The sequence below is a fragment of the Buteo buteo genome, chromosome 6, assembly GCF_964188355.1.
Source record: "Buteo buteo chromosome 6, bButBut1.hap1.1, whole genome shotgun sequence".
NCBI classification, from domain to species: Eukaryota; Metazoa; Chordata; class Aves; order Accipitriformes; family Accipitridae; genus Buteo; species Buteo buteo.
The window spans coordinates 50045394-50070702 of record NC_134176.1 but is presented as its reverse complement, the minus strand read 5'-3'; the positions used below and the strand labels follow the sequence as shown (position 1 = coordinate 50070702).

At 51.7% G+C, this 25309-nt stretch overlaps 1 protein-coding gene across 1 annotated transcript; it reads right to left on the bottom strand.

The window, feature by feature from the left end:
* Nucleotides 1–16872: 16872 nt before the first annotated feature.
* Nucleotides 16873–18461, bottom strand: FJX1 (four-jointed box kinase 1). Its single transcript, XM_075031121.1, has one exon. It carries the CDS (start codon nt 18306–18308, stop codon nt 17007–17009), a length of 1302 nt encoding a protein of 433 aa, XP_074887222.1. The 5' UTR covers nt 18309–18461; the 3' UTR covers nt 16873–17006.
* Nucleotides 18462–25309: the final 6848 nt, after the last annotated feature.

Below are 25309 nucleotides of genomic sequence, written 5' to 3'. Positions count from 1 at the left end.
CTTTCCGATTTTCTGGATTTCTTGGTTTGCTTAATGTCTAAAGGCAGTTGTGAACAAGAACACCCACAGCTATCCAGCAACCTTATTTGCGTGAATGGGTCTGTGCTATGATACTTCCTTTAGAAAAAAGGAAAGCCATGATCTTCAGGAGAAACCTGAAGCATTAAATAAAGACCGCAGGCTACTCCCTAGAAGAAGACTTCAAGTTACATTTCTTCCATTCCCCTAGACAATAGCCCTCATTTCTCAGAAACTTTAATATACCTAATTTCCACTGAAGTCACAGCAGACCCCGGGCACAAAACAGGAACTGTTTTTATAAACCCTAGAGACTGAAATCCCAACTTTACATACAAAATATGCTAAGTCATAACAGTATGTAAGTTTTTCTCACCATGCTTTAGCCTAGCAGTTGGAAAAAAAAACCCCAAACCCTCACTGGTAGCCTTTTTGCTAACGCTGCTGGCTGAGACAACACTTACGGTACAGGCAGTACCAACAGCTCCTACGGCCATCCCGTGGCAGCAGCTTTCCATCATGGTTGGAAGCAATCTGGAGGCTAAAGGACTGATATTTTGCTAACAAATCCCTCGAACTAGTCTGTTCCCCTCCCTTACCAGTGCAGGAGTTCATCCCAAAGCCCCCGGCAGTGAAGCAACGTGGAGGAATGCAAGGAGCGCTGGTTTTTCCACCAATTGTTTTTTGCCTGTTAGTGAACAACGCTGCTGCTCGGTGAGTAACCGACTCCCAACCCCTCCAGCTTCGCCTGAATGCACCGGACCCCGCCACCCTGTTTTAGTAGTCACAGAATGAACGCTACCACTTAAAAGCCTCCTACTGCTGCAGAGCAGCGCTTTTATCGACCTCTGTGGAGACCAGTCGCGGAGCAACTCCTCAGGTTCCCTGCAGCCTTAAAGCAGCAGAACCCAGTGTGTGTCCCCCACAAAAAAAACCCATCCGTGCCCCGTGGGGGCCTCGGCGCCCGCTGGTGTGCAGTGCCCACATGCACACCCCCACGCCCCCCCAGGCTTCCTCAGTGACCGGCAACCCACTCTGCAGCACCAGGGACTCCACCGGCCATCGTCCTTAATCTTGCCGTTAATTCCCACAGCGACGTCTGACCCGAACATTAGGTGGTGTAGCCATATGCACTGTAAACCTTTTATTATTTACTCGGGCTAAGTTCCCGCTCCCCAGTTGCTTCCAACCGCCGCTTATCCCTGGTCGTCGTGTCCCCTAGTCTTGCTCCGGCACAGCCAGGGATGAGGACAGTGCATTGTCCAATGGCAAAAGCCACGCAGTAAAACTCTTGGGGAAAAATGGTCATTAGCGGTGCCCTTTTTCATCGCACCGAACAGAGGCTGACACGACGCTATTAGCTACATCCCAGCTTTTCTGTGGCGATGGGATGTTTCACTACAGCTGTGCACAGCCATCTCATTCGGTCAGATCCAGCCAGCCCAGAGTTTAGGCTTGTAGCCGCCAACCTTTGGCCTGCAGGCAGCCAGCAAGCCGGTGGCTCCTTGGGCAGAGCTGAACCATCGATGCCTCGGGGGCTGCCATATGTTTCACCTCCTCGTCTTGCACAGGGGAATGCAGCCAGAGCTCACTCCCACACCAGCCGCGGCAGCCGGACCCAACCTGGCACCCAAAAATACTGACGAGGACGCAGAAGCACCCTCCCACCCGCGCGAGGGGAGCGCTCAGGACGGGACCAGTGCTGCGGGTCTGGTCGGGGAGGTGAGCGCAGGTGACTGCCAACGTCGGCACCGAAGCGTTTGAAGCGATCGGTGGAGATGGATGCGGCCCCGGGATTCCTCTGGTGCAAAGTCGACTGGCTGCACATTCACGGGAGCAGCCCGTGGCATTTGAATCCTGAGCTGCGGTGGTGCAAACCTTACACCTGGGAGCATTTATCAGCTTGCTTTCATACAAAATTGCAGTTGGCAGTCAAAATGCCATCCAGACACCAATTTTAGCCCTTACTCCTCCATCTGACCGTGGCGGGAGGAAAGCCACTCACCTGGCAGCTCAGAAAACCCCTCTGTGCCCCAGGGAATCCCTTGGTAGAGAAATCAGCAGTGCAGCTCCCTACCATGGGTGCCCCGTGGAGGGACGGCTGTGGGAGAGAGGACGTGAGTGTTGTCCTCTGCTATTTTGTAATATAACAGACCACCGCATCTCCTCGGCACGGTCCTTGGGGGCTTTTGGAAGGAGGCTTGTCAAGAAAGAAGTCGAAGGCCCTAGAGAGCCATCTGATGAAGTGCAAGCAAGTTTTTATATGCTCTAAACCCTCCCACCCAATTTTTCCCCTGCTGCCAGGCAGTCCACCCCTTTCAGCACGCATTAGTGAACATCACAAGCCTATTGGAAAAAGTGCTGGAAATGAAAAATGAAATGTACTCTATTTAGTCTTCAATTAAGGAAAAAGAGTTTACTCCTTCTCTCTAGGGCAGCAAAAACTGGAGCAGAGTGTTAGGTTCATTGAACATTAATGATCTTTTCCTATTATGCTAAATTATTGTTTCCTTAGCCAGTGATCAAATACAATAGCTTTATTAAAGCCCATTTCAGTTAGAAAAAAGAAAGCGCCTTTCTGCTGTGGTAGCTCGTCTGAATGACAGAGGAGCAAGGGCCCTACAACAGGGTGATTGTTGGAAACAAGGGAAGCGACGGTCCCCGCTGCTTCTGCAGATGCCCTCACCTTTCCCCTGCCCCAGTAACAGAGACATCCAGCTGCCTGAATGAGAAGCTAATTTCAGCTTCTAATTTCTGGCCCTCTCTGCTCTGCAGCAGGCACCGCCAAACAGGTCTCTTGTGGTACCCTGCCCACAAGCACGCAGAGCTCCCCCCACAAAAAATGACAAAAACCCCTAAGGCGGCATTTAACTCATGACCCGAGGTGGATTAAAGTGCGTGCTTTCGGCAGCAAGGAGCAAGTGCAGGCCGTAATAGTGCAGTCCTGTGGGGAAAAGATAGTCTGAAGCAAAATAAGCCAATTTTGGTGCAAGTCCATGGGGGCAACGCTACACTCTTTAGACAAAATTAAATGAAACAATTTGAGTGGAGGTCTGCGGAGGCCACAGTCCAATGTAATTACAATGGCCAATTGATGTTCTGATATAAGTATGCTGCTGCTGAAAGGAAAGGATATGAAGCCATGACAAACACAATAGGTATAAAAAATAAGGTTGAAATGAAGTTAGGGGAGCATTGTAAACCACTTTTGAAATGTATTTATTTATACCACACCCCCTCTGTGGCCCTCTCTGCTGCTATAGCACTCTTGTGAGATGATTGCCTCTTGCCCGCGGCTCGACACTACCCCACGTGCTGGTCATGAAAACCAGGCACATGGCCTCATCTGCTGTGAGAGGCAGAGGCAGAGGTGTCCTCTCCAGAAGCCCCTGAGCCGTGAGCAGCTCTGTGTTCCCTTTTCCCTACCCACTTGCCCTCGATGGATGAGCAGCTTGACCCTGCTGGGTCATTCCGCAGTCAGGGATCCTCCCGCAACGCTCTCAGACATTCCCCTTCACACCACTCTCCCACAGGATTTACAATCCCATTACTCCTTAATCTGTGGCATACACAAAAAATGACTTATCCAGCTCAAATCTGAGTGGGTTTGGCTGGGAAATGGGAACAATCCCTGCCATTTGCATGGCGGAAGGCACATGGAGTAGGGGAGGGAGAAAACCGAGTGCTGGCGGAGGAATGCTGCTGAGCACAGGGAGCGTGAATCCAGCAACACCCCAGGGGGCACAAGATTTGCTTTATTTCAACAAGACACTTCCGAGCTATGGGAACTTCAATTTTAGAGTTGTTTCTCCCTGCCCCAATCTGTCTCTGCCTTGCCATCCCTGCCGTAGTGCCCTCTGATGTTAAATATCCTGCTTGAAATCTACCTGGATAAGGGGAGGATCAATAGGCTCTCAGTTTTGCATCCATGGCAACACATACTTTACATATCATTTTATCCTGAACAAAGGAAAATTAAATACTTGATGTGAAAAGACTTGGGGTTTCAGGGAAGGAGGAGGGGGGGGAGGGAACAGGCTTTGCCTCCAGGTGCAAACCTGTCATACAGAATCCTTAATGCAATGCACTTAAGAAAAGTGTTGATAGAGCAAAACTTCAGGCTCTGTGAGGAGCATATGAATGTCAGACTTATTTCAGCTGACATTCCTCACAGTCTAATGCAAACTAACAGAGCCATCACCAACCCTCAACAGACAAACATGCAAGCAAGTCATTCTCAAAAAGTAATAATGGGAAAAAGATGCGCCCCGCCCCCCCCCCCCCCCCCCCAAAAAAAAGAAAAAATCCCACCAAGGAAGATCAAACATTTACATTTTGGACTAATCACATTCTAAACCTGATTCTGATCTGACTTCTACTGGCAGAAAGCTAGAAAATCAGTTTTCAAGCTGCAGTGGTTTAAATCAAAACAAAGTCCTTCCTGTGTTCCTGAACCCTGGAAGTGTTGCTAATAGTAGGTGGCATTTGTAATTACATTGGGTTTGATATCTGATGATCTACAGAAGCCTCACCTACATCTAATGATTTAAGTTCATTACTTTTCTTTCTTAATAAAGGTATATTTATTCTCTTTTGTTCAGACCCAGTTATTCTGAAGTTGGGTTGAACAGTAATTGAATTAGGTAGTCAACAGCATAAAATGGCCTGATTTTCTTCTGCTCTGTCCCCAAGGTTTTATTTACACAATCACAGAGTGAGCAAAATGCATAAAACTATACATTTCTTGTATGGTTTAATTTCACAATCATTATGATCCACACTTTTAAAAGTGAAAATTCCTACACCAACAGCAAGGCAGTGGAAAAATCACTTCCTAGCTGCGTGTCTATCCATGTGAATAACCAGCACTGAAATCCCAAATCCTTTCTAAGTCATTACTGTGCCCCCAGTAAGTGCACATACCTATGCTAATACACAGTGCCGCACTGACTCCTCCGATCAAGCAGTTTCAAATTTCAATTTTAAAGCTCTACTCTCCCAGGAACAGCTTTGAACCAGGCGTGCTGTGAGGCTGCATGAGCTCCTGCTAAGGCAAGGGGACCCCAAGATTGGGGTCCGGCCAGCTGGCGGGCGGTAGCAGGCACCGCTTGCTACAAGCAAGTCCGGAGACAACCCCGGCGGGGTCGGTGCATCCCGTCAGAGTAACAGCCCTGCCAGCTTGTATGCTGCCAGCCTGACCATCCTGAGTCAACGGTACCTAAGGAGCAGGAGCTTGGCCCGAAAGGCTTCACCAGCACCGAGCTTCTTCCCAGTCTTTTGTTAATAATGCATCCAAAGATGCTCTAGCTGATTGCTAGCAAAAGCAGGAAGGCACAAAGACCATAGTCTCAACAGAAAAAATTGTACGGTTAACACAGCGCTGCTGGGTAAAACCTTATAGATTTTCAACATACTTTAAGGTTGTGTATTAAGCCATCTCCCCAGGGTGGGGATCCCAGAAGACAACAGATGCAGGCATGTGAGCTATTTATGCCACATTTGTGCTCATTAAGAACAGAAAGATCTAGTGTAAATATGGGGAAAAAGAGAAATGATTCATCTGGGTACTGAGGAGTGCCTGCGGTCAGGTTATTCCATTAAATCCACATTGCTGCCCTTCAAGGCATGTGTCACACGAGGACTCCGGGAGAAATACGAGACCGACAAAGATGTCGCATTAAATACAGGCTGTAACCACATCACAGCTTTCTTCTACTTCCAATTATGACCCTGAGGCTTGTAACGATAATCCCGGGACTGCGTTACCCTTTCTTTACTCCGAAGCCTGCCCGGCGTTGTTGGGAAACAACGTGAACTGTATGACGTGGCCATGCTGCTCCGGCAAGGGCAGCGATGCAGCACCGGGCAGAGGCGCGGGGGAAGCCAAGGAGCGGGACCGAGCTTTTTGCTGGCTCCCGGCAGCAGCGTGGGCGGCCCGAGCTGCCAGCTGGGGGGAAGCGGGTCCCCTGAGGGGCCACGAACACGGGCCCCTCCTGCCCGCGGCAGATGGCGAAGGCTTTCCGCCAGCCCGCAGCATCAGGAGCTCCTCCGAAGCGAGAGCGCGCTGCTGCCTGCCCAGCACGGCCAGCGGAAGAAAACCCATGCCCCAGCTCGGCGGCTTCGGTGGGAGGTTCGCCTTAGCCCACCTCCACCTTCAATGCAAAATTTGCTAGAGCTCGCCCATTGCTGGCCTTGCTTTCCCGCGAAGTTAGGTGCTGCGGCTCTGCCAGCGCCGTGCAATGTGCCCTTGGCTTCTCCGCTCCCGTTTTCCTCTCTGTAACATGAGGGCAATAAGAGACTCGCAACGAGAGCACTGTGATGCCTAACTCATCTTTGTAAAATGCTTTGGATCCATCAGAAAATGCTCTGCAAAAGTCCAAAGCGCTAATGTAACATCATCAATATTACCACAGTATTTATTGTACTGCTCTCTCTGAGTGGTCCATGTCATTATCATTAAGCATGAATATTATTATTTATTATCCACCCGTGCCATACCTCAGCTCCTCGGCAGTCGTACACAGGCGCTGTAAATGCTTTTCTTATATTTGCCCTTTCCCAACAATTTCAGGAAGATGTACGTGCATCTGAAATGTTAGAAGTAAAAAGTCTGTCATTTCTAGTGCACAAAAGGCCCCATCTGGCACGCCTATATTTTTCAGCTATTATGCAAACTGAGAACTGAAATGTTAACGAGCTTTGTGAGTAATTCGTATCAGGCAGGATAATTTTTAAAGTTGTTCAGTGAATACACTTTTCTTTCTGAGAAGAAATTCTCTTGATGACTGTGAACATACCGATAGTTGCTAGAATTGAAAGAAATGGCTGGTTATCATTCAATTGACAGCAGATTGAAAAATTACAAGGAAGAAAACACTTATTTGCATTTCCTCATAAAATAGCACGTCATGTGTTCCTTACTACCCTACCTGGTGTTTCTGGGGTACTATGTGTAAGTACGGGTAGGTCCTCCTAGCCCAGAGTAGCAAAGAGGAGGTAGCTGGCCCCGCAGGGCAGGCAGACTTGTCTGTGTATGGTATAACGTGTACCAGCATGTGCGAATATCAGTGGTGCCTGAGGACTTGCAGTAAAGCGTGGACAGGAGCAAAAATGATCTAGATGGTAAAGAAAAGGAGCTGAGTGGTTTGAACAGGGCGAGGGGTCAGTACGCTCAAGTTCCCTTCCCAGATGCGGCATTTGGTCATTATCCTGTAGCTCATGGCAAGGTACTCAAATGCGCCAGGGTGTCATAAATAAGGATGTAAACATTTTAAGGGCCATCAGAACAGACAAGTTCGCTGGAGCATGCTCCTTCCCGCTGGCCGGAGCCTGCCGAGTCTCTTGTGGGAGCAGCCATCCCACCCCCACGTTTCACCAGTGCCCCCGTCCCAGCCTTTCCACCTGCAGGGACCGCGGACCTCGGCTCAGCAGCACCCAGCTGCAGCCTTGGCTTGCGGGACACCTCTCCCTGCTTCCTGACAGAGATCCTTCTGCTTTTGCTCCCCAACTCCAAGGCTGAACCCCGTGTCTCAAGAGCGACCTTAGCTGCCAAATTGCCGAGGGTGATCCTGGCAGGGGGGAGGACCAAGTCTGGAGCAAGGCAATACCTTTTGTTGGCAAATACACAGAAACGTCTGTTTTTTTGCTGCTCCATACCTGCTAGAAATCCCGTGTTGGGTTTCCCACTTGTGCTGGATGAGAGCGGCGCCTGTCCTGGCTCCTGGCCCCCGGCACAGCCGGTGACATGGCGCTCGTGGCCCCACAGCTGTGGGGCCGGCTGTGGCGGGGGCCAGCTGGACCGCGGAGCCGTGGCACGGTGCTTGTGGCAGACGGGGTGACTGCTCCAGGAGGAGACCGGCTCCATCCCCCGTGCCAGCTGCCGCCCTGCCGACGCTGGATGACGCTCACGCCAGTGGGGTCAGCGCAGATCCTGCGGCTTCCCGGGCCACCTGTTTTGATCCTGCCTGAACGTGCTTTGGGTTGCTCTGTGGCTTAAACATCTATTTTCAACCGAAGGGGGTGGGAGGTGAAGGAGGAGGAAAGGGGACAGTCGCGCTGGGGCTGGTCCTGAGGGTTTTCTTCTCCCAGGGCCAAACAAAGCCTCTCCGACACTCGCGCTCGGCAGCGTCCCGGTTCATATCAATTGCTGACACCGCGTACGCGTCCGTGATCTACGTACTAAGCCCAACTGCCCATACCTTCACAAAGCAGGGATACATCACCCATGAAGCAACCAAGTCTTAGATCCATACTTCGGTATGTAACCTACCTGTCCTATGCCTCTTTGATCAGAGACAGCTTTCCTGATGTCGCCAAAAGCACTGTTAAGACAGATGGGCTTGCCGTGCGGTTTTATAGGAAATAGATATTGCCACATGAAGCAGCTGTCTGCTCTCCCTTCGACATAAAGGAGCTAAACCTGACAGTTTGAAAGAGGAAAAAATTGTAGCCTGGTTTGTCAAGATTCACAAGGAAAAAAATCCTAAATATTGTCTTTTATGCAAAAAACATAAAGAAATAATTGGAGTGACTTTTATGGGAATAGCTTAATTTCAAGGAATACCAATTGTGGAGTCTTCAGTACAGTTACTGCAGTGTCCTGATTGTGTAGGAGAGGTCTAGAAAATTAAACTGCCTGGAGATTCATTACTGACAAAAAGTGCCTCATTTATGTGCCTTGACTAGGAGGAGCAAAATACAAGTAAAATAACTATCTAGACTATTCACTGACAAGTAAATTACATTTCTAATTTACTTTTAATCATGTGAAGCACTGATAGAAACATAAGGAAGGGAAATGGTTCGCTTTTCTTCTTAAAGAAAAACAGGAGACTTAATCCAGGAGCATCCATTTAACCGATCTGTATCAGCTCCAACCACTCATCTTCAGAAAGTTAGACATTTCATCAGCCCCATAATAAATGACAAAATGGTAAAAAACCTGTCAGTCATCGGTCGTGGTCCTTTGTTGCTCTACAGCTGACAAGCACCTGAAGGGCCTGGTTAGCAGCTCCTCTGCACTGGCTTGAATGGAGGGATAAATGACTGCTCTGGGCTCTGCCATTTGCAATTTCGGGAGCCTCAGTCTCCGTCACTGGACAGCATCCCAAGTACCATGTTGTGCTGGTCCCCAGGCTGTCTCCGCTCTGCACTGTGCCACCTTGTTGGGAAGGGAATGACTCAATGCTATCTACTAACCACTTTAATGAGCCTTGAAAGTAATATTGCTGGACTCAGTGTGACATTCCCAGTCGGAACGTTTGGGGTTTTTTTCTTCTTTGCTGCTACCTTTGATAAATTTCTACACAGGTGATTGTTTTTATGAGTCAGAAGATGACTGCCTCATTTTTGGCACAACCTGAAATATTCCTTGATAGAGGAGCTCATAAAACCTCCTGTCATCCTGACTCTCACAGCAGGCTCTGGTTAGCTGGGCTCCCAGCAGTCTGCTGGCTCGCTCGGCAAAGAAAGGAGCAAGAAGCACCACTGTCACTCCCCCTCATCATTTCTAAAAGCGGGATGAAGCATATCTTAAATAATACTCATCATGGATATACTCACCACCAGCTTTTGCATCCGAATTGCAGGCAAATTCATGCTCTTACCCCTGCAGGGCCGTAAATCAGAAAAGAATTTAGCCTGTTACTTGCATTTAACAAATTGCAAACAGTGGGCCTGGTTTTGATCTCTGGCGGCTATCAAACCTGGAATATCTCCACTGAGCAGTTGCCTTGCTGGGCAGCTGGTGTGAAAGGAAATAATACCATTAATATCCTCCAGATCCTTGCATCCATGTTCATCCATAATGTATGCCACCTGATTTTGCACTGTTAAAAAATAAAAAATAACTCTTTGTCAGATGAGTAAATCCCACATGGTTTTAACAAAACAAAGGAAGCGATTACTTTTCCTTAGCTTGAACATACTAAAGGGCATTGAAAACTTTGGGGATGATGAAGGCAACGCAGCTAAACTAAAGCAAATTGACTAACTGCAGTCACTTAAGTAAATTCTGCAAACAGACTCTTACAAGGAATCATGTACGGATTAAAAAAAAAAAAAATCACAATGGCAGCTTTAAACCATAGTTTATTAACACTCTTTCCCCCAGAGGAAGACACAAAAAGGAAACTGGCAAGACAGGTGCATTAAAAAATGATGATGACTCTGACTGAAACATAGGACACACAGAAATACATCCCTCTGCTTTTGTGCTGGGGTTGGAGATACTGATATAAAACGCGGTCAGTCCTTACCTCATTACCGGCTTGCATTAGTGCGTTAGTATCGCTTGAGGTAAATGCCTGTCTGCCCTCACCGCAAGGCATTTTTTAAGATCTCAGCCATGAGGGGAGAAGGCTTTTGGCAGAAGAGGGAGTTTAAGGGAGGGGTAGTTGGCGGGACAGGACACGGACGCAGACACTTTAACAGCTGCTTTTTGCTTTCCATGAGATGATACGTGTAGGAACAAAGCCCTTCAGCTACCATTCAGCTAAAAGAGGAAAATCAACTTCAACCCAGTCCATACAGACCAACGGTAATTTTAACTCCCACACGTGCTTTTGGGGAACACGAGGAGCAGCGAGTGGCAGCAGCGAGGGGACCTTCGCAGCCTTGCTCCTCACCCAAAACCACAGGGACCCCAAAGCCCTGCGAACCCTCACTACGGCACAGCTGCAGGTGTGAGCTCAGGGTGCCTCGAGGCTGGCACTATCCCCTAGTTCAAGTAGCTTGGGAAACCCTGTGCTGTTAGATACTTGGGTATTAAATTATATACAGGGATTTTATGGCACCGAAAGGGAGCTTTTTAATGAACCGCTCACAACTCTGAATGGGGAGAGTAAAAACATTCTCAACATTTCATGAGTTTTGGTAAATAATATTGAATGGGTTGACTTAAATATTGAGGGTAGTAAAAATTATTGAATATACATAATGTTACGCAGGCTGAAATCCATCAGATGACAGAAACATTTAATGGCAGGTTTTGAAAATGAGCCTCTGCTTTCCAGATCACAAATTGTCAGTGGTCTACATGGGGGAAGGGCAGGTCCCCTGTACTCGAGTGCCGAAGGCCTCCTGCTACACACGCTTCTCTCCTTGTTCTGTGACACAGGCTGCCTAGAAAAGACCTATCTCAGAGGTGGTTGCAGGAAACCTGTCACAGAAGGCAGAGAAAGGGGCTGTGAGGGACATGCTGCCTCTGCACCCGTGCAATTTCCCCAAAGGATATTTGCCACTTGCCATCCCCAGCATCTGCAAGGATGCAACTGTTTCTCTGTCCTTTCCTGGAGTGCTTTCTTCTCCGTTCCTGCGTCTTTCTACACCTCACAAGGTGGCACAGGCAAATTCATTGAACGTGTCCCATTGCTGCGGACATAGCTGGTGTGGAATTTGCCCACTTTCAAGTGTCTCAAAATCTGTTTCTTTTTTGGAACTTTCATGCCTTTGACTACTTCTTCGAAAATACCTTCTGCTGGCTTGACACCGAGGACTGGCTTGACACTGTGTGACACTTGAAAAAGCCCACATGACAGAGGGTAGACAAGCATGATGATATCCTGGCAGTACATGTAACAGCACAGTTTAAAACTGCCCTGTATTAATGGTATTACAATATGCTGCAACGTACTCTTCCCCAGCTTGCATTCTGCTGACATCCCACCTGAAAGCGCCCTATCTGCCTTTCCCTCCCTGGGAGAGGAACTGCAGGGGGTCTGGGTCTTCAGGAGGTCTGCTCGATTTTCCCTGCATTAGCGATGGCTGCATTTTGCAGTCAGTCTTCCCTTGGGTTTCTTTCCTTGCAGAAATGGTCCGAGTGCCACGTGCACAACACCCCCCTCCCCCCAAAAAAACCCACGAGGAGTGACTGAATAGCAGGATCACTCAAAAACAGGCGGTCCGACTGCAGCGCCAGACCTTCTTTGTTGTGCTATTACTGCCGTTCATCCTCCAATAATCCAGCCGGAGCTTTTTTCCTCGAGTGCAGTGCTGGCTTGCTTTCAGACAGGATTCCTCTCCTTCCTTTGTCTGCACGGCTCCTTTCGCACCCGCACGCAGCAGCGGTCCTGACGCACGCGGTGCGTGTACTTCTGCCCCGTAAGCTCATCCTGCGCCTCCGCCCGGAGCGGGCGATGGAAAGCGAGAGCACGAGAGGGGGTTAAGACATTAAAACCTTACTCCTGCCCCATACGCAAAGAACACCGAGTTAGATTAAACAGTCCCTGAAGGTGGGACTGATAACGTTTGTTAAAACACCAGTTTATGCATAGCAAAATATTCTCTCCGGGTGCGAGTCGCCGCATTGGGAAGTAACTTCTGCTCAGAGGAGTGCACATTACTTCAGTGGGGAGAGCTACGTTTGCACCCAAGATGGCAAAGTAAAAGGTTTTCTAGGTCATTGAGAGTCGCAGGAGCCATGCAGGTGCCTGGCAGGCGCTGCTTACTGCGCAGCCCAGCCTGTTCTCGTGGGAGCTTTGCCACGTTCAACCCGGGAGTGCAGCTCTGAAGGAGTGATTAAATTTTATGCTGTGGTTGCAAAGTAGGAATAACATGCAAAATGGGATTAAGTCTTAATACAATCTCATATCCAAGCTAGTCCTGGACCACCTAGTAATGCCAGTGAGAAAATTCTAAGTATTATTACCATTTAATAAAATGCACCGAACTTCAAAGGGAAGGCAAACCACAAAAACTACGCCGGCAATGTTAAGAGCGTGCTGAACGCCCAGTAAGTCAAAGTGTAACTAACAATATTTTCACTGTCTTCCACTGGCCTCGAGTTATTTCCTGAATCTTTGAATGGGCTGACATGGCCTCAGTCGGGCGGCAAAGCGGACAGCTCGGCTCCCTCCCCAGGGCAGCCGCTTTTGTGTGCGACCGAGGGGACTCTGTGCCTGGGAAGAGCTTCCCAAGCAGCGAGGGGAATTCTCAAAGGGAAACCCCCAAGGAAAATAAATCCAGATTGGAAACTACTTCAGATGCAAGCAAACAAAAGGAAAGGAGATTTGTGCTGCAAATGCCAGTCTTGCTTTTTTCACGAAGGGGGACCCACTGAATTTGGCCAGGCTCTGCTGCCCAGTGCTCCCTGGGGGTGCAGGAGCCACCACACGCACAATTTTGATACCCCTTAGGCAGTTCTCAGAAACCAACTCCGTCCCCCCTTCACGCTAGTAGGGTTTGGAGGTAACAGCCCAGTGACCGTGAACGCAAGCTGGGCGCAACAACACCCTACCCTACACGCCCCCATAGATTCCAATGAAAGAAAAAAATCTGGGGGAGGCATTCTGAATTTCACCAGGGAAACATACAGAAATATGGGACTGAATGAAGCGCATTCAAATTACAACATCCTCTAGATATTTTTTTTTCCTGGTTTTTTTTCTGAAGCTAGTGTTATCAGTTGAGCACATGAGTCTCCGCAGAGTGGAAAACGAGACCTCCCGTCTTGCATCTGGGACAGACGGCACGCTGCCAAGCCCACCCAACCTTTTCAAGACTCTTCTCAGTCCTGTGCAACAAGCCGCATCTAACTGAGGCACCAGTGCGGCCAACCTGTAAGCACATACTTCACCGAAAGCCTGTGAAAAGCGGTGGGAAGTTAAGTGCACCCTTCAGCGTTCTCCTGAGTGAGGCCTGACGCCCTACAGCCCCATTCTGGTACGAGTTGGCGCAGCCGATTCCTTGAGCCTTAGGTAAAGTGCTGCTGAGCTGCCAGCAACACACGGCCAGAACCGGCTGATCCTGCTACGAGAACAATCTTCCACTCACAACTTCCAGGTCCTAAAGCCTTCTTGTTCTCAAATAAGCAATGGTCTTCCTCGCCCGCCCGATTACTGTAACTCAAAGGAAACTCCACTGGAAGAAAGCAGAGTTAGACAAGTGCCATTGAAATTATACTACAAAAAGTTTTACAGGGTTTCACCCCTTGGTTTCTGTAGGAAGGTAGTAAAACATCAGCATATACAGCTAAAACGGCATGCAAAAAGCGTACCAGGCCACTGATTTACAAAGCACTGTTTGCCTTAAAGAAATCACATGGAAGAAAGTAAGTTTTCCTTAATGTGACAGTAACTCAAAGCTTCCTCTGGCACAGCAGCAGATGATCCACACCAGAAAAATAAAATGCAGCAACAAAGTGAAGTTATCATCATCCATCCAAGCTAGTTTTCTGCGTCCTCTTTGAACAAACACATTTCCCAGTAGGGCACAGCTTCTTTAGCACAGCATCTCTAGTTTCACACCAGCCTACAACTACACCATTTTTGAACGTGTAACCTATATACGACTTGAGGTAGTTACCAGTCACCAAGTAGAAAACCGTGTTTCTTCTCGAAAGGTGTAATTATCTAGGCTCTGGCTCTAAAGACGTTGCAAACGAGATTTATTTCCCATTAGCCGTCAAAACCACAGTTGTGCCATACTTAGAGAAGTACTTAAACAGAAATGAAACCTTAGATGTTTGTGGCACAGCAGTTTGCTCTGCACAGTGGTTTAAAATTTATGCCAGCAGTTAATTATTTAAATGTATTTTCATTAGGTGAACGCGACAGAGCTGCTGCATTTGAGTTACAAAGCAACGCTAAAGAAGAACTAAGAATTACACAGTTAAATTGTGTATTATCATGTAAATGGCAAAGGAAGGTCACATGGGATTCTGTGCATTGTTTGGAGCGATAAATGCAGTGAACTATAAATACAAGTTCAATAGAGAGCCTTGTCAGTTAAGCAGTTGAATGAAAGCTAGTCTTGGAGGCTGCTGGTACGTTCTAAAATAAATACTCACACACACACAGCTGCAATATCTAATACAGCTAACTAATCGACCGTTAACTTTAAGTTGTTTGTAAAACTGTTGTCTTGTCCTATTAAAAAAAAAAAAAAAAAAGGAACACACTGTAATGGCCAAAGAAAATTGTCTTTATGGGAAGTTTAATCTAAATAAATGAGGACTAAAGACCTTCTGCAGGTATGAATGCACAGCTCTTTCTGAGTTCAGGGGAAGGTTAGCACTCGACATACTGAAGACAGCACCTTCTTGCACAGCAGCCGCTGAGCTCGCTGCTGCCTTCATCAACGGAGGTGCCTCTCCAGATGTAGAAGAGATTATGCTGCTGTTTGATTACAGCAGGATATATACCGGCATTTGGGGTTTAAAGAGGATTAGTTTGTCCTTTGTCCTTACTCTGGCTGTATTTTGAGCCATACAATGATCTCTTCTATGAATACTGGCACATGTGAAAAAGCAAACAAGAGATGTAGGTATTCTATTTTGTACACCCACTGCTACTGCTTCGCCTTACCTAGAACAAAACTTTTGTAGGAAAAAACCCCATCAACTGTTTTAGCAAGATTGCAGAGCATTCCCGTTCCCCAATCCTGCCTCAACCCCCATTGCAAAGATACCCATAATAGGAAGAAAGGACTGGGAACCAGTGCAAATGCCCACTGAAAGCAACCGCCACCTCCGGAGATGTTCCTGGTACAGGAACACTTGACGTGACCTGTATTAAGAGGTTGGTACCCAGCACCCAAATAGGCTGATGGCAGCTAAGCCCGCACGATCTATATCGGTTTGCTGAAACTAACTGCTTTGGTTACCTCGGTGCTAGTCAAGGCAGTTCATTTCAGGCTTTAAAACCCAGACAAAAGTCTATTCAGCTAAAGTATGCAATAGTCACATTATTTCCACCACTCGAAGAGCTTCTGCCCTTTCAGTGACACAACAGCTAGGAAGAAGAGAGAGAGAGAAGGGCAGTGTTTGAAAGCTTAACTCTACCCCGCACTGTCTCGGAGGGAACGAGCGCAAGTTCGTTCAGTTCGGTGGAGTGAGAAGCTGGGAAGAGGTGGTCTCCGCTGCCCATCAGGGGAGACGGAGGAGGTGCATGCTTCCCTGTCAAAGCTCAGGCAAACATTCAGGACAAAGAAGGCAAAACATTAACACGCTTTACTGAAATATCAGTTTCTTTAGTATGTTACAGAAAAGCTTATGAACATATATAATGTACATAAAAGGCTGACTTTGTAAAATAAAAAGGTCTTCTTTTATAAAAAATTAAAAAGTCAAAGTAAAGTGCATGAAACAGTTTTTCCTCCACTTTAACTATTGCGTCAGAGTCTTAGCGCACAGCCATGTTTTTAAAACCTGGGAGATCCTCTTGTGTCACCCATTAGTCAGTTACTTCGCCGGTCAGACGAAAGGGGGGTGGTGGTGGCGGTGATGATTACACACAAACACTTAAGAATCAAAACAGATGCATCCACAACAAAGACTAAGAGCTAACGGAATATGGGCTTCCTATACACTTCTCATCGACAAGATTTCACGATCAGCGGAAAGGTTCACTCTCGTTAAAGAAAACCAACCGGTAAGAAAACAAGCTTCACAAATAGGGCAGTTTTGCTCCTTGGGGGCTCCCCTATCGTGCAGCCAGTTCTCTGCCTACGAACCCCAACATTCGTACTTAAAAGACGCTGCCACGGAGGGAAGAGTACGTAGAAAAATGTTTCGGCCTGCCTCTCTCCTTCGGGAGGAGCAGGCAGCCAGCCCCAACCGGCACAAAGACGATGGCCTCCCCGCCGAGCGGGGCGACGGGATGCGGAATCCTCCCTTTTTTTTTTTTTTTTCCCAGCTTCGGGACCGGAGCCCGGAGCATCACCCCGGCCGTGCTCCGCACCTTCAGAGCCCCCGAAGGCGACTTGACCGCTCCTCTCCATGGACGGCCCCGGCAGGCCGGGAGCACCCGCGGCCGAGCAGCGGCAGCCGCTTCCCCCCCCTCCCCTCCCCTCCCCCCCGGCAGGGTCAGGCCCGGCGTCGGCCGCGGGGCACGGAGCCCCGGCGGGGTCAGGCCCGGCGTCGGCCACGGGGCACGGAGCCCCGGCGGGGTCAGGCCCGGCGTCGGCCACGGGGCACGGAGCCCCGGCGGGGTCAGGCCCGGCGTCGGCCGCGGGGCACGGAGCCCCGGCGGGGCGTCTGCGCTGGCGTCCCCTCAGCGCAGGGCGGCCTGGGCGCGGCAGTGGGCGATGTGGCGGTGCACGAAGTCGACGCGGGCCTGCAGCAGCTCGGCCTGCCGCTCCGAGAGGAAGCCGAGGCGGGCCCAGAGCGGCTCCCGCGCCCGGTAGCGGCGGCGGAGCTCGGCGGCGGCGCTGCGGCGGCGGTGCAGCTCGGCGACGCGGCGCGCGGTGCCCTCGCGGAAGACGCAGACGGAGCGGAGCAGCGGCTCGTTGTAGGGGTCCCACATGGCGAGGAGGCGGTAGCCGTGCACCAGCCCGGCCTCGTTGTCCAGGAAGACGAGCCCGCCGTCGGGGCCGCGCAGCAGGTTGCTGGTGGCGCGCCGCATCACCCGCGGGTCCCACTGCAGGCTGAAGAGGTTGCTGACCAGGCGGTCGAAGTTGGCCGTCAGGTAGTCGAAGAGGATCAGGTCGCTCCACTGCACCAGCTCCACCAGCTGCGCCGGCGGCAGCCCGCCCAGCCCCCCCGCCCACAGCGGCTGCAGCCGCCGCCCGCCGCCCGCCTCGGCGCCCCAGGGCGCGGGGGCCACCACGGCGGTCAGGTTGTCCACCCAGCGGGTCAGGCTGACCACGGCGCCCTCGGCCCAGTGCGAGCCGCGCAGCTCCTCCCGCACCGGCTCCCACTGCCGCCCGCGGGCCTCCACCAGCGCCAGGGCGGTGGGCGGCAGCCGCTCCTGCATGCCCAGCACGCCGGCCAGGTGGTAGGAGAGCGCCTCGCCCTGGATCTGCTCCGGGTTGATGCCGTAGCGGACGCAGGCGCGGCTCCCGTCCGACAGCCGCGCCAGCCGGTTGGAGCTGCGCCCGCAGCCGCCCCGCTCCAGCGAGGCCACGCGGGCGCCGCGGGCGGCCGACAGCCAGGCCGCCGCCTCCTCCGCCGCGAAGCCCGGCGGCACCCGCTCCTCCAGCTCGCGGCTCCAGAAGATGCCCCGCTCCACCGGCCAGCCGCCCCCCGCCGCCGCCGGCCCTTCGCCGCCCCGCTCCTCCCGGCCGGCCGCCGCCGCCGGCACCGCCAGCAGCGCCCGGAAAGTTTTCTGCCCGCCGCCGCCGGGCTCGCCCCGCGCCGCCGGGGAGCGCTCCCAGCCCCACCGCCCCGGCGGCGGCCCCGCGGGCGGGCGCGGCTCGGGCTCCGGCTCCGGCTCCGGCTCCGGCTCGGGCTGCGCCGCCGCCTCCCGCCGCAGCAGCAGCACCGTCCAGAGCCCCGGCAGGGCGCCCAGCAGCAGCAGCAGCAGCAGCCCCAGCACGGGCAGGGGGCCCGGCGCGGCCCGCCTCGCCCGCTTCATCCTCCCGCCGCTTCACGCCGCGGGACGCGGCGGCGGTGCAGCCCCGCCGCTCGGCCGCTCGGCGCGGCGCTGGCGCATGGCCGCGGACCGGACCGGGCCGGGCCGGGCCGGGCCGGGCCGGACCAGCCGCCCGGGGATCAGCAGCAGCGGCGGCGGCGGGAAGCAGGCGAGCCCCGGCGGCAGCCCCGCGCTGTGTGCGCCCCGCTCCGCCGGCGGCCGGGAGGCACGGGCACCCGCACCACGTGGGGGAGCCGGGGGGGCGCGCCCGGCCCGCCCCGTCCCCCGGCGTGGCCCTCCGCTTAAAGCGGCGATGCCCCGGCGGCGGTCGTAGGCCCACCCGCGCGGGGCGTCCCGTCGAGGGGGCCGGGGGTGGGTGAGAGGGAGGGAGGGAAGGAAGGGATTGCGGCGTAGGGGGGGGGGGCTCAGCTCCGCCGCTCCCCCCTCGCCGCTGCGGGCAGCAGCACAAAGGAGCCGGCCCCGCCGAGGGAGGGGAGGGGAAGGCGGTGGGCCCGCTGAGGCTCCGGGCGCGGCAGCGGCGCCTCCCGCCCACGGCGGAGCGGCGGGGTCGTCGCCGCGGTTCAGCGGCGGGTCGGTCCCCCCCCCGCGCTCCGCCCGGCCCCGGCCCCGGCCCCGGCCGCCGCGCTGGAAGCGGCGGGTTCTCGCACAAAGGCGGCGGGCGCGGACAGCGGGCGGAGCGGGGGTGGGGGGGCAGGTCCCCCCGTTTCCACTCTCCGGCCTCCCCTTCGCTCTGCTCTGTCTGTATTTTACTGGAGACCTCTCCGGGGAAGCCCGTGTTTGTGAGCCCGGTTAGATTAAGCGCCTCTCCCTTCGGTCAGTGCCGTGGCTCTCCTCCGAAGCAGGTTTTGGAGTTGGAGCAGCGAAGCAAAACCACCACGTACAGAGTCTTAAGCACTGCAAAAGAGAAAAAGCCCTTTCTCTTTCTCACCTCCTCAACTCTTCCTGCTCCCTTGAGCAACAACAACTCCTGTTTTTCCAACCACGCCACGGTCTTCCAGGTTGGCTGGAATGCAATTTAATATAAGAAAAAGGCAATTCCCTCTTTTCCAGGATTTTGCTAAAAACATTCAAACTCCCCTAATCCGCCTTAACAACTTCAAAAAAAAAAACCCAACCCCAAAACCCCCAAACCAAAGCAGAAACTGAATTCCCTGCCCCAAACTCCCCTTTAAACCGGGACCCCCCCGACCCCTTCGGGAAGCTCCGACGCCAAACGCCTTTGCTGGCGGCAGCGTTTCTCCTCCGCTCCCACGACCGGGAGGGGGGGCGGGCGCGGCCCCGGCTGCCCCCGAGCCCGGGCAGGACGGGAGCGGAGAGAAGGGACCGCTCCCCCCACCCCGGCCCCGCTCCCGGTCCGGGTGCCGCCGGCAGCCGAGCGGCCGCGTCGCACCAGCTCCTCCCGCCGGTGACGGCGCCGCGCTGCACCGGCAGAGCAGACCCTCGGGAAGCGAAGGGGCTGGCTCCCGGCTGAAGAGGTCTCTTGGCAAGAAAGGAGAAGGGCCAGGCGCGGAGGGGGACAGCCAGCGCCTGGCCGAACCCGTGGCTGATGGCTTTTCTGCCGGCGGGACCTCGCACCTCACTGCGACGCCGGTAACTGCGTGCTGTTGGGTCCCTCATGCACCCAGGGACTTGCTGGAGTCATGAGAACTGGTCACCATCCCGGCTTCCCTCGAACGTGACACGAGCCGTCATCGTTCCTCTTGTCACCCGTGAATTCAGGTCTCGTCCTATTCTGACCCCGAAGCCTTACTGCCGGGTGGTGCTCCATGCTTTCACCCTCTGAAGCCGCGCGAGCTGCATGGCGAACACCGCGTGTGTGATTTGGGACCGGGGATTGCTACTTCTCACAGTGCCCAGCAAGAACGGCGCCATTACACTAAGCGGGAGGCTTTTGTCCAACAGTAGGCTGAATATTTTTACCAAAGAAATGGCACAGAATTAGCCTCTCTTCTCTGCCGCTTTCCGCCTTGAAATAGTTTGATGAAAACTCACAGCTCCTTGAAAAAGGACTGAAAGCAAAAGAACCCCGAATTTTATTCCATACATAGGTTGGACACATATTTTGATTCAAGTGAATTATTTGCATTTCTTGCAGGGTGAATTATGCTTAATAGTGAGCATCCAGCTGCCAGTGCCTGCACTGGGAAGTCCCCCTGGAAAAGTACCATCGCCATGGATAAGGATGCTGCATGTCCTGCTATTAAGGTGAAAATAGGCTCCAAGTTACGCGTGACGTTCATTTCAATTACAGCTTGCCTTTTGCAAGCTAAGCAGTTAATCAACAGGCTATACTCTTAAATCAATAGCTGAGAAAACAGCATCCCCCTCCAAATACTCAGCCTCCTAACTACGCTACTTGGAAGGAGAACAAGCCAGAGTTTTGCCGAGCCACCCCGCTGGCCAATAGTCCTGCTTACAAGCTGGAAGATTTTTAAAACCAGATGACTGGTAGAGGGTTAAACATCAGCCAAGCTGACGTGCTGTTCAATTTACAGCATGTTAAGCATTCCTGAAACTGTGATCACTGATATATTTGGGTCAATCAGATGTCTCATTACTGCTTTGCAGACGTTGCAAGGAGCAGCTTGGAGATAAGGAGAGCAGTCTCCAAGCTTCTCAGCCCTATGCTGGGGGAGAGCTGGCCACTGTCCAGACCCAGAATCCTAGCAAGTAAAAAGATAAGAAAATAATTTCTGGTTTCCCTACATTGTTTCTTGCATTAACTTGATTTTAGCTGCCCAACAAAGCTAGGCTCGTGGAATACCTAGCTGCTAGTGTCTCGCATTGATTTCAGCCTAGTGAAGGTTTTGCTCTCCTCACTCCCCTCCCGACCCCCAGCACCCAGCTGCCTGGTGATGTGGGGTAGCTGTCATTGCAGGCAGCAGTGATTCCTCCCATCAAAGGCAGAAGAAAGAGGGACTGAACAGAGACTTCAAGGTTGCTCCCCTGCAGCAAAAGTTATTTTGTACTCAAGTCAAAGGCCAAACTCTGACAGACTTTAATAGGATTGGGATCACGGGGAAGCAGATGGGGGCTTTAATTTCTGGACACAGCTTGCCTATGCTGAACTTGAGGGGCCCTGCCCCTGCCAGCAATCTCTGCTGGGCAAGGAAGGCTGGCAAAGCAGGCGTGGAGTGAGTCTCCATTGCACCACAGCCTGGAACTACCAACAGCTCCAAAGCATCCAGAGATCCACCAGCAAGGACAGCTTGGGGGGGCTGCCCAGCCCCGCGCCAGCACCCTCTGTCTCAGACAAGTTCTGGCCTCGGGCAGCACTGCGTACCTTCACCCGGTACTCTCCTACAGCTCAAGGCTTCAGCACAACCCCTCCACCCCTGCCTTTCAGAGGCATTGCCGTGGAAGTTACTTCCCAGCACAGACCTTTTGGGACTATCAAGATTAGCCCCCTCAGATCCTTCCCAGGCTCATGGAAATTTCTCTTCCCTTCACTGACAGACACTTTCTGTTCATCGCTGGTTTTGGTGTATACTCAATGCCAGCTCTAACTCACCTCAACACCAAGTTACCGAGTCTGGTGGCTCTCATGTTCACCTCAGCAGGGCTGTGAGCTCCTGCCCTGGAGAGTGTAAATGGGCAAGCCTGGACTATTGGTTCATGGTGATCTCTCTCAGTAGCACAACTCACAAAATCCTTCATTTACTCTGTATGACGGTTCAGGATCCCGGGTGAGGTGGGAATAGGGGCTTTTTACTCCAGTCCAGCATCATTTTTCTACATGTCACCCTCCTATGTCTTTTTATACAGCTTATTGCCACCTTGAGTACTTCTCCAGTTCTACCTGCACTCTTTCTTCTTTATCCGTCAGGTTACCAAACACCTCTAGTTCTATCCCACATTTCCTCAACTGTCCCGGGGCAGCTTGTTCCCACCCCTATTTAGTAGCTTTGGCTCCTGGCAGCCAGCTGGTGCCAATGAGCTCCCAAACAAGGGACAGCACTCTTTTTCTGCCGACGACAGGTTCCTCCCAACGCAGCCTCCCCGGTGCCAGCTTACTTGGCGGTGAGAGCACCTTACGCTGCCCTCCTGTGCTGCCTGAATCTGCGGCCTCCTGGAGGAAGGGCAGCTCCCGCACACAGCCCCAGAGCCCCTCGTCCGTGTGGCCGGCGTGTTTCCACTCTTCCCTTTGCAAGGACTTTTCTTAGACTAGCTGGCTAAGGGAGAAGAGTTGTGCCTGCAAAGCCATCTAGTACAGATGCGGGGTTACCATCAAAACAATGCTACTGCCAGTACAGCTTGTTTCTCTTGGGAAGGGTGGGAATTTTGGAATAAACTATACTGGCAAAAAGTTAGCGTGCAAAAATACTACGTGCTTAGTGTCACTATAAGTTATTTCCACACTAGGAGCGCTTTGTAAAAATGTATCAGCAACACAGCCCCTGTATATGCCTGCTTATGGCTCTGCCAAGGTAGATTTGTATTTTTCAACCTAAAAAAAAAGCATCCTTCATGATGAGATATTCCAGCAACCGAAGGGCAGGATTTATAGCTGGTTGTGAGTGGGGGAGGGCTGAAGAAGTTAAGGTGCTCAGCATTTCATAGCAGGGAGGTGAACGTCGCAGACCTTGCCCTGCAGTGGTGTTGGCAATTTCTGGAAGTATTGACACACTTGTCTCAGCCTGGAATAGAGAAATCTGGAAGCTTTTCTATTGCTTTGACTCCAGCTGATTTTGCAGAAAAGCTCCCAGACAGATGGGACTCTAGAAGGATTTTTCTGTCATCTGAAGCCCCATGTAGAACACGAAGCTAGGCAATTTCTGTACATGGATGGATCCTGTCTTCGCTGTGCTCTGGGACTCTCTCTGGATTTAATATCTGTGACTCTCTGCTTTTAATATCAAAGCAATAAATGAGTAAGTGTTTGAGCTGTTGTGCCTGGCTCTTGAAAGTGTTTGTAAGACTTGTCAGGTGCCTGATGATGCTCAGTCAGTTAGGGGATTTGCTTTTATCCCTATTAAAGGTGAACTGCAAAGATAGAAAGAAATTTCTGCTATGCTCAGACTGATGTTCTCAGGGTCTCCAACAAGCAGGCTCCGCAGAACAGTCAGGAAAGAAATATATTGAAATGATAGGTCAGCTGTATCTGTTATATAAATACAACCCAGCCTCTCCAGACAGCTGATGATTCAGCTGGGAGGATTTTCCATATAAGCAACATCAGGCACATCAGGCATGATGGCCTTGCTTTTCGTGGCTGAGATCCTTGGCTGATCTGAAATGGCAAAGCTGCACGGTGGTGAGCGGCTCATCAATACTTGCAGCATCCACACTAGAACAGTTCTGGGAGGTCACTGCTCCCTACTCCCCTTAAATACAGTCCATTCTGGAGGAAAACAGAGTAGCTATTTGTGTCCGTTAGAAAAAATACATTTTTTTCAGGCCACCAAGTAAAGAAGTTCAAGAAACCTCTTCAAGTGAAACTGCTGAGGCGATTTTGGGAGACTAAAGGTAATGACCACATGAGAGGATAAATAATGCGTTGGGTACTAGCCTCTGCTTTCAAGTAGGGTTTCCTGAAGGGTCAGATCCCATGGCCTGCAATATTCATGTCGTATATAACGATAACTTTTCTCCTTTCCTTCTTCTAGCTGCCAAAATGTGTGAGTGAACAATATCATTCAATACAGTTCACAGTAATCCCAGGCACCTGCCCTGGTGTAGCATAACAGAAGAGGGAGGAGAAACCCAAACTCGGTGTCTTTCTAGAAGAAAGAAGGTCAAACCACCTTGGTAATAGCCCACGGGCCTTCTTTCCTCCTGACCCATCCTGCAAACTCGTGAAATTGTACTTGAAGAAGTACGTACGATTTGGAAAGATACTGCCATCAGGTAGAGACTCTCTGTCACCTTCTGGTAAGCTGGGCCAGGGATTAAATACCCTCAGTATTAAAAATATCCTCCCTTTAACGTGTTCTTCAGGCACTTAGGCAGTCCTGTGATGGACCCAGTTACAAAGTGGGATGGACCAGACTTGACTCGAAAAATGAGGCCAGGCTAAAGGTAGAGTTACTATTGTTACAGGAAGGAAAAAAATGGTCGTAAAATTTAGCTTCTACTGCAAAAATACACCCAGGACACATCTTAAACTTTTCCGCAAGTCCTAAAAAAGTGCAGCTTTTGCACTGCCAGTGAAACTGTTCTAATTAGTCTTAAGGTAAAAACCCCCGCTGTGCCAGTGGAAAGCCAGCTGTTCAGTTCTCTCTAAGCGAAGCAGAGAAAAGGACCAGCTTAAATAGCAAACCCAGCTTCCAGGCCCCTAACATCTTCTCTTTGTTGCGTTCCCTGGAGAGGCAGCTGGATTCTTTCCAAGGACACAGGAGCCCCTCCAGCTGCCAAGAGTGCTGGAGGGAGAAGACACAGAAGAAAGGAACGTATGAATTGCCTGGACCTTTACTTTTCTTCCCCTGGCCTCTCCCCTCCTTGAAGGTGTCCTGTGCCTCTGCATGAAGCTGTGAGGTGGTGAGAAACAGGGAGCGGTGTCCCAGTCCCTCTCCTTTGGCCCACGGGTCCTGCCAGAGGAGGTCCTCTCTGCTGTTGTGCCTGCATGGTGCAGGGTTTCTCAGCTCTGCCCAGCTCTTACCCACACCAGGCACTCCAGGGAGCCTGTAGCTTGCCCTTAGGGCCATCCCTGGGTGACACTCAGTCCCCTAGGGCCGTACAATAGCGTGCCGAACCAGCAGTGTACACATCGAGCGTACGTGGCACCCCGCGGGCTCCAGGGTGCAACCTCCAGCCACATGTGGGGAGCAAGTCTCCTATGGAGGACCGGTATGGTCCCACCTCAGGTGACAGTATAGTCTTGCGCATGAGGCCACACTGAGGCTCTCTCCTCACTTGTGGGGACTCTTCCTTCTCCACATTCTCTAGGGTTTTGTTTCGTCCAATTTTAAGTGACTGAAATGATGAGACTTCCACCCCTCCTAGCTCTATCCAGCAGGTGTCTCTGCTGGGAGCATTGACTGTGG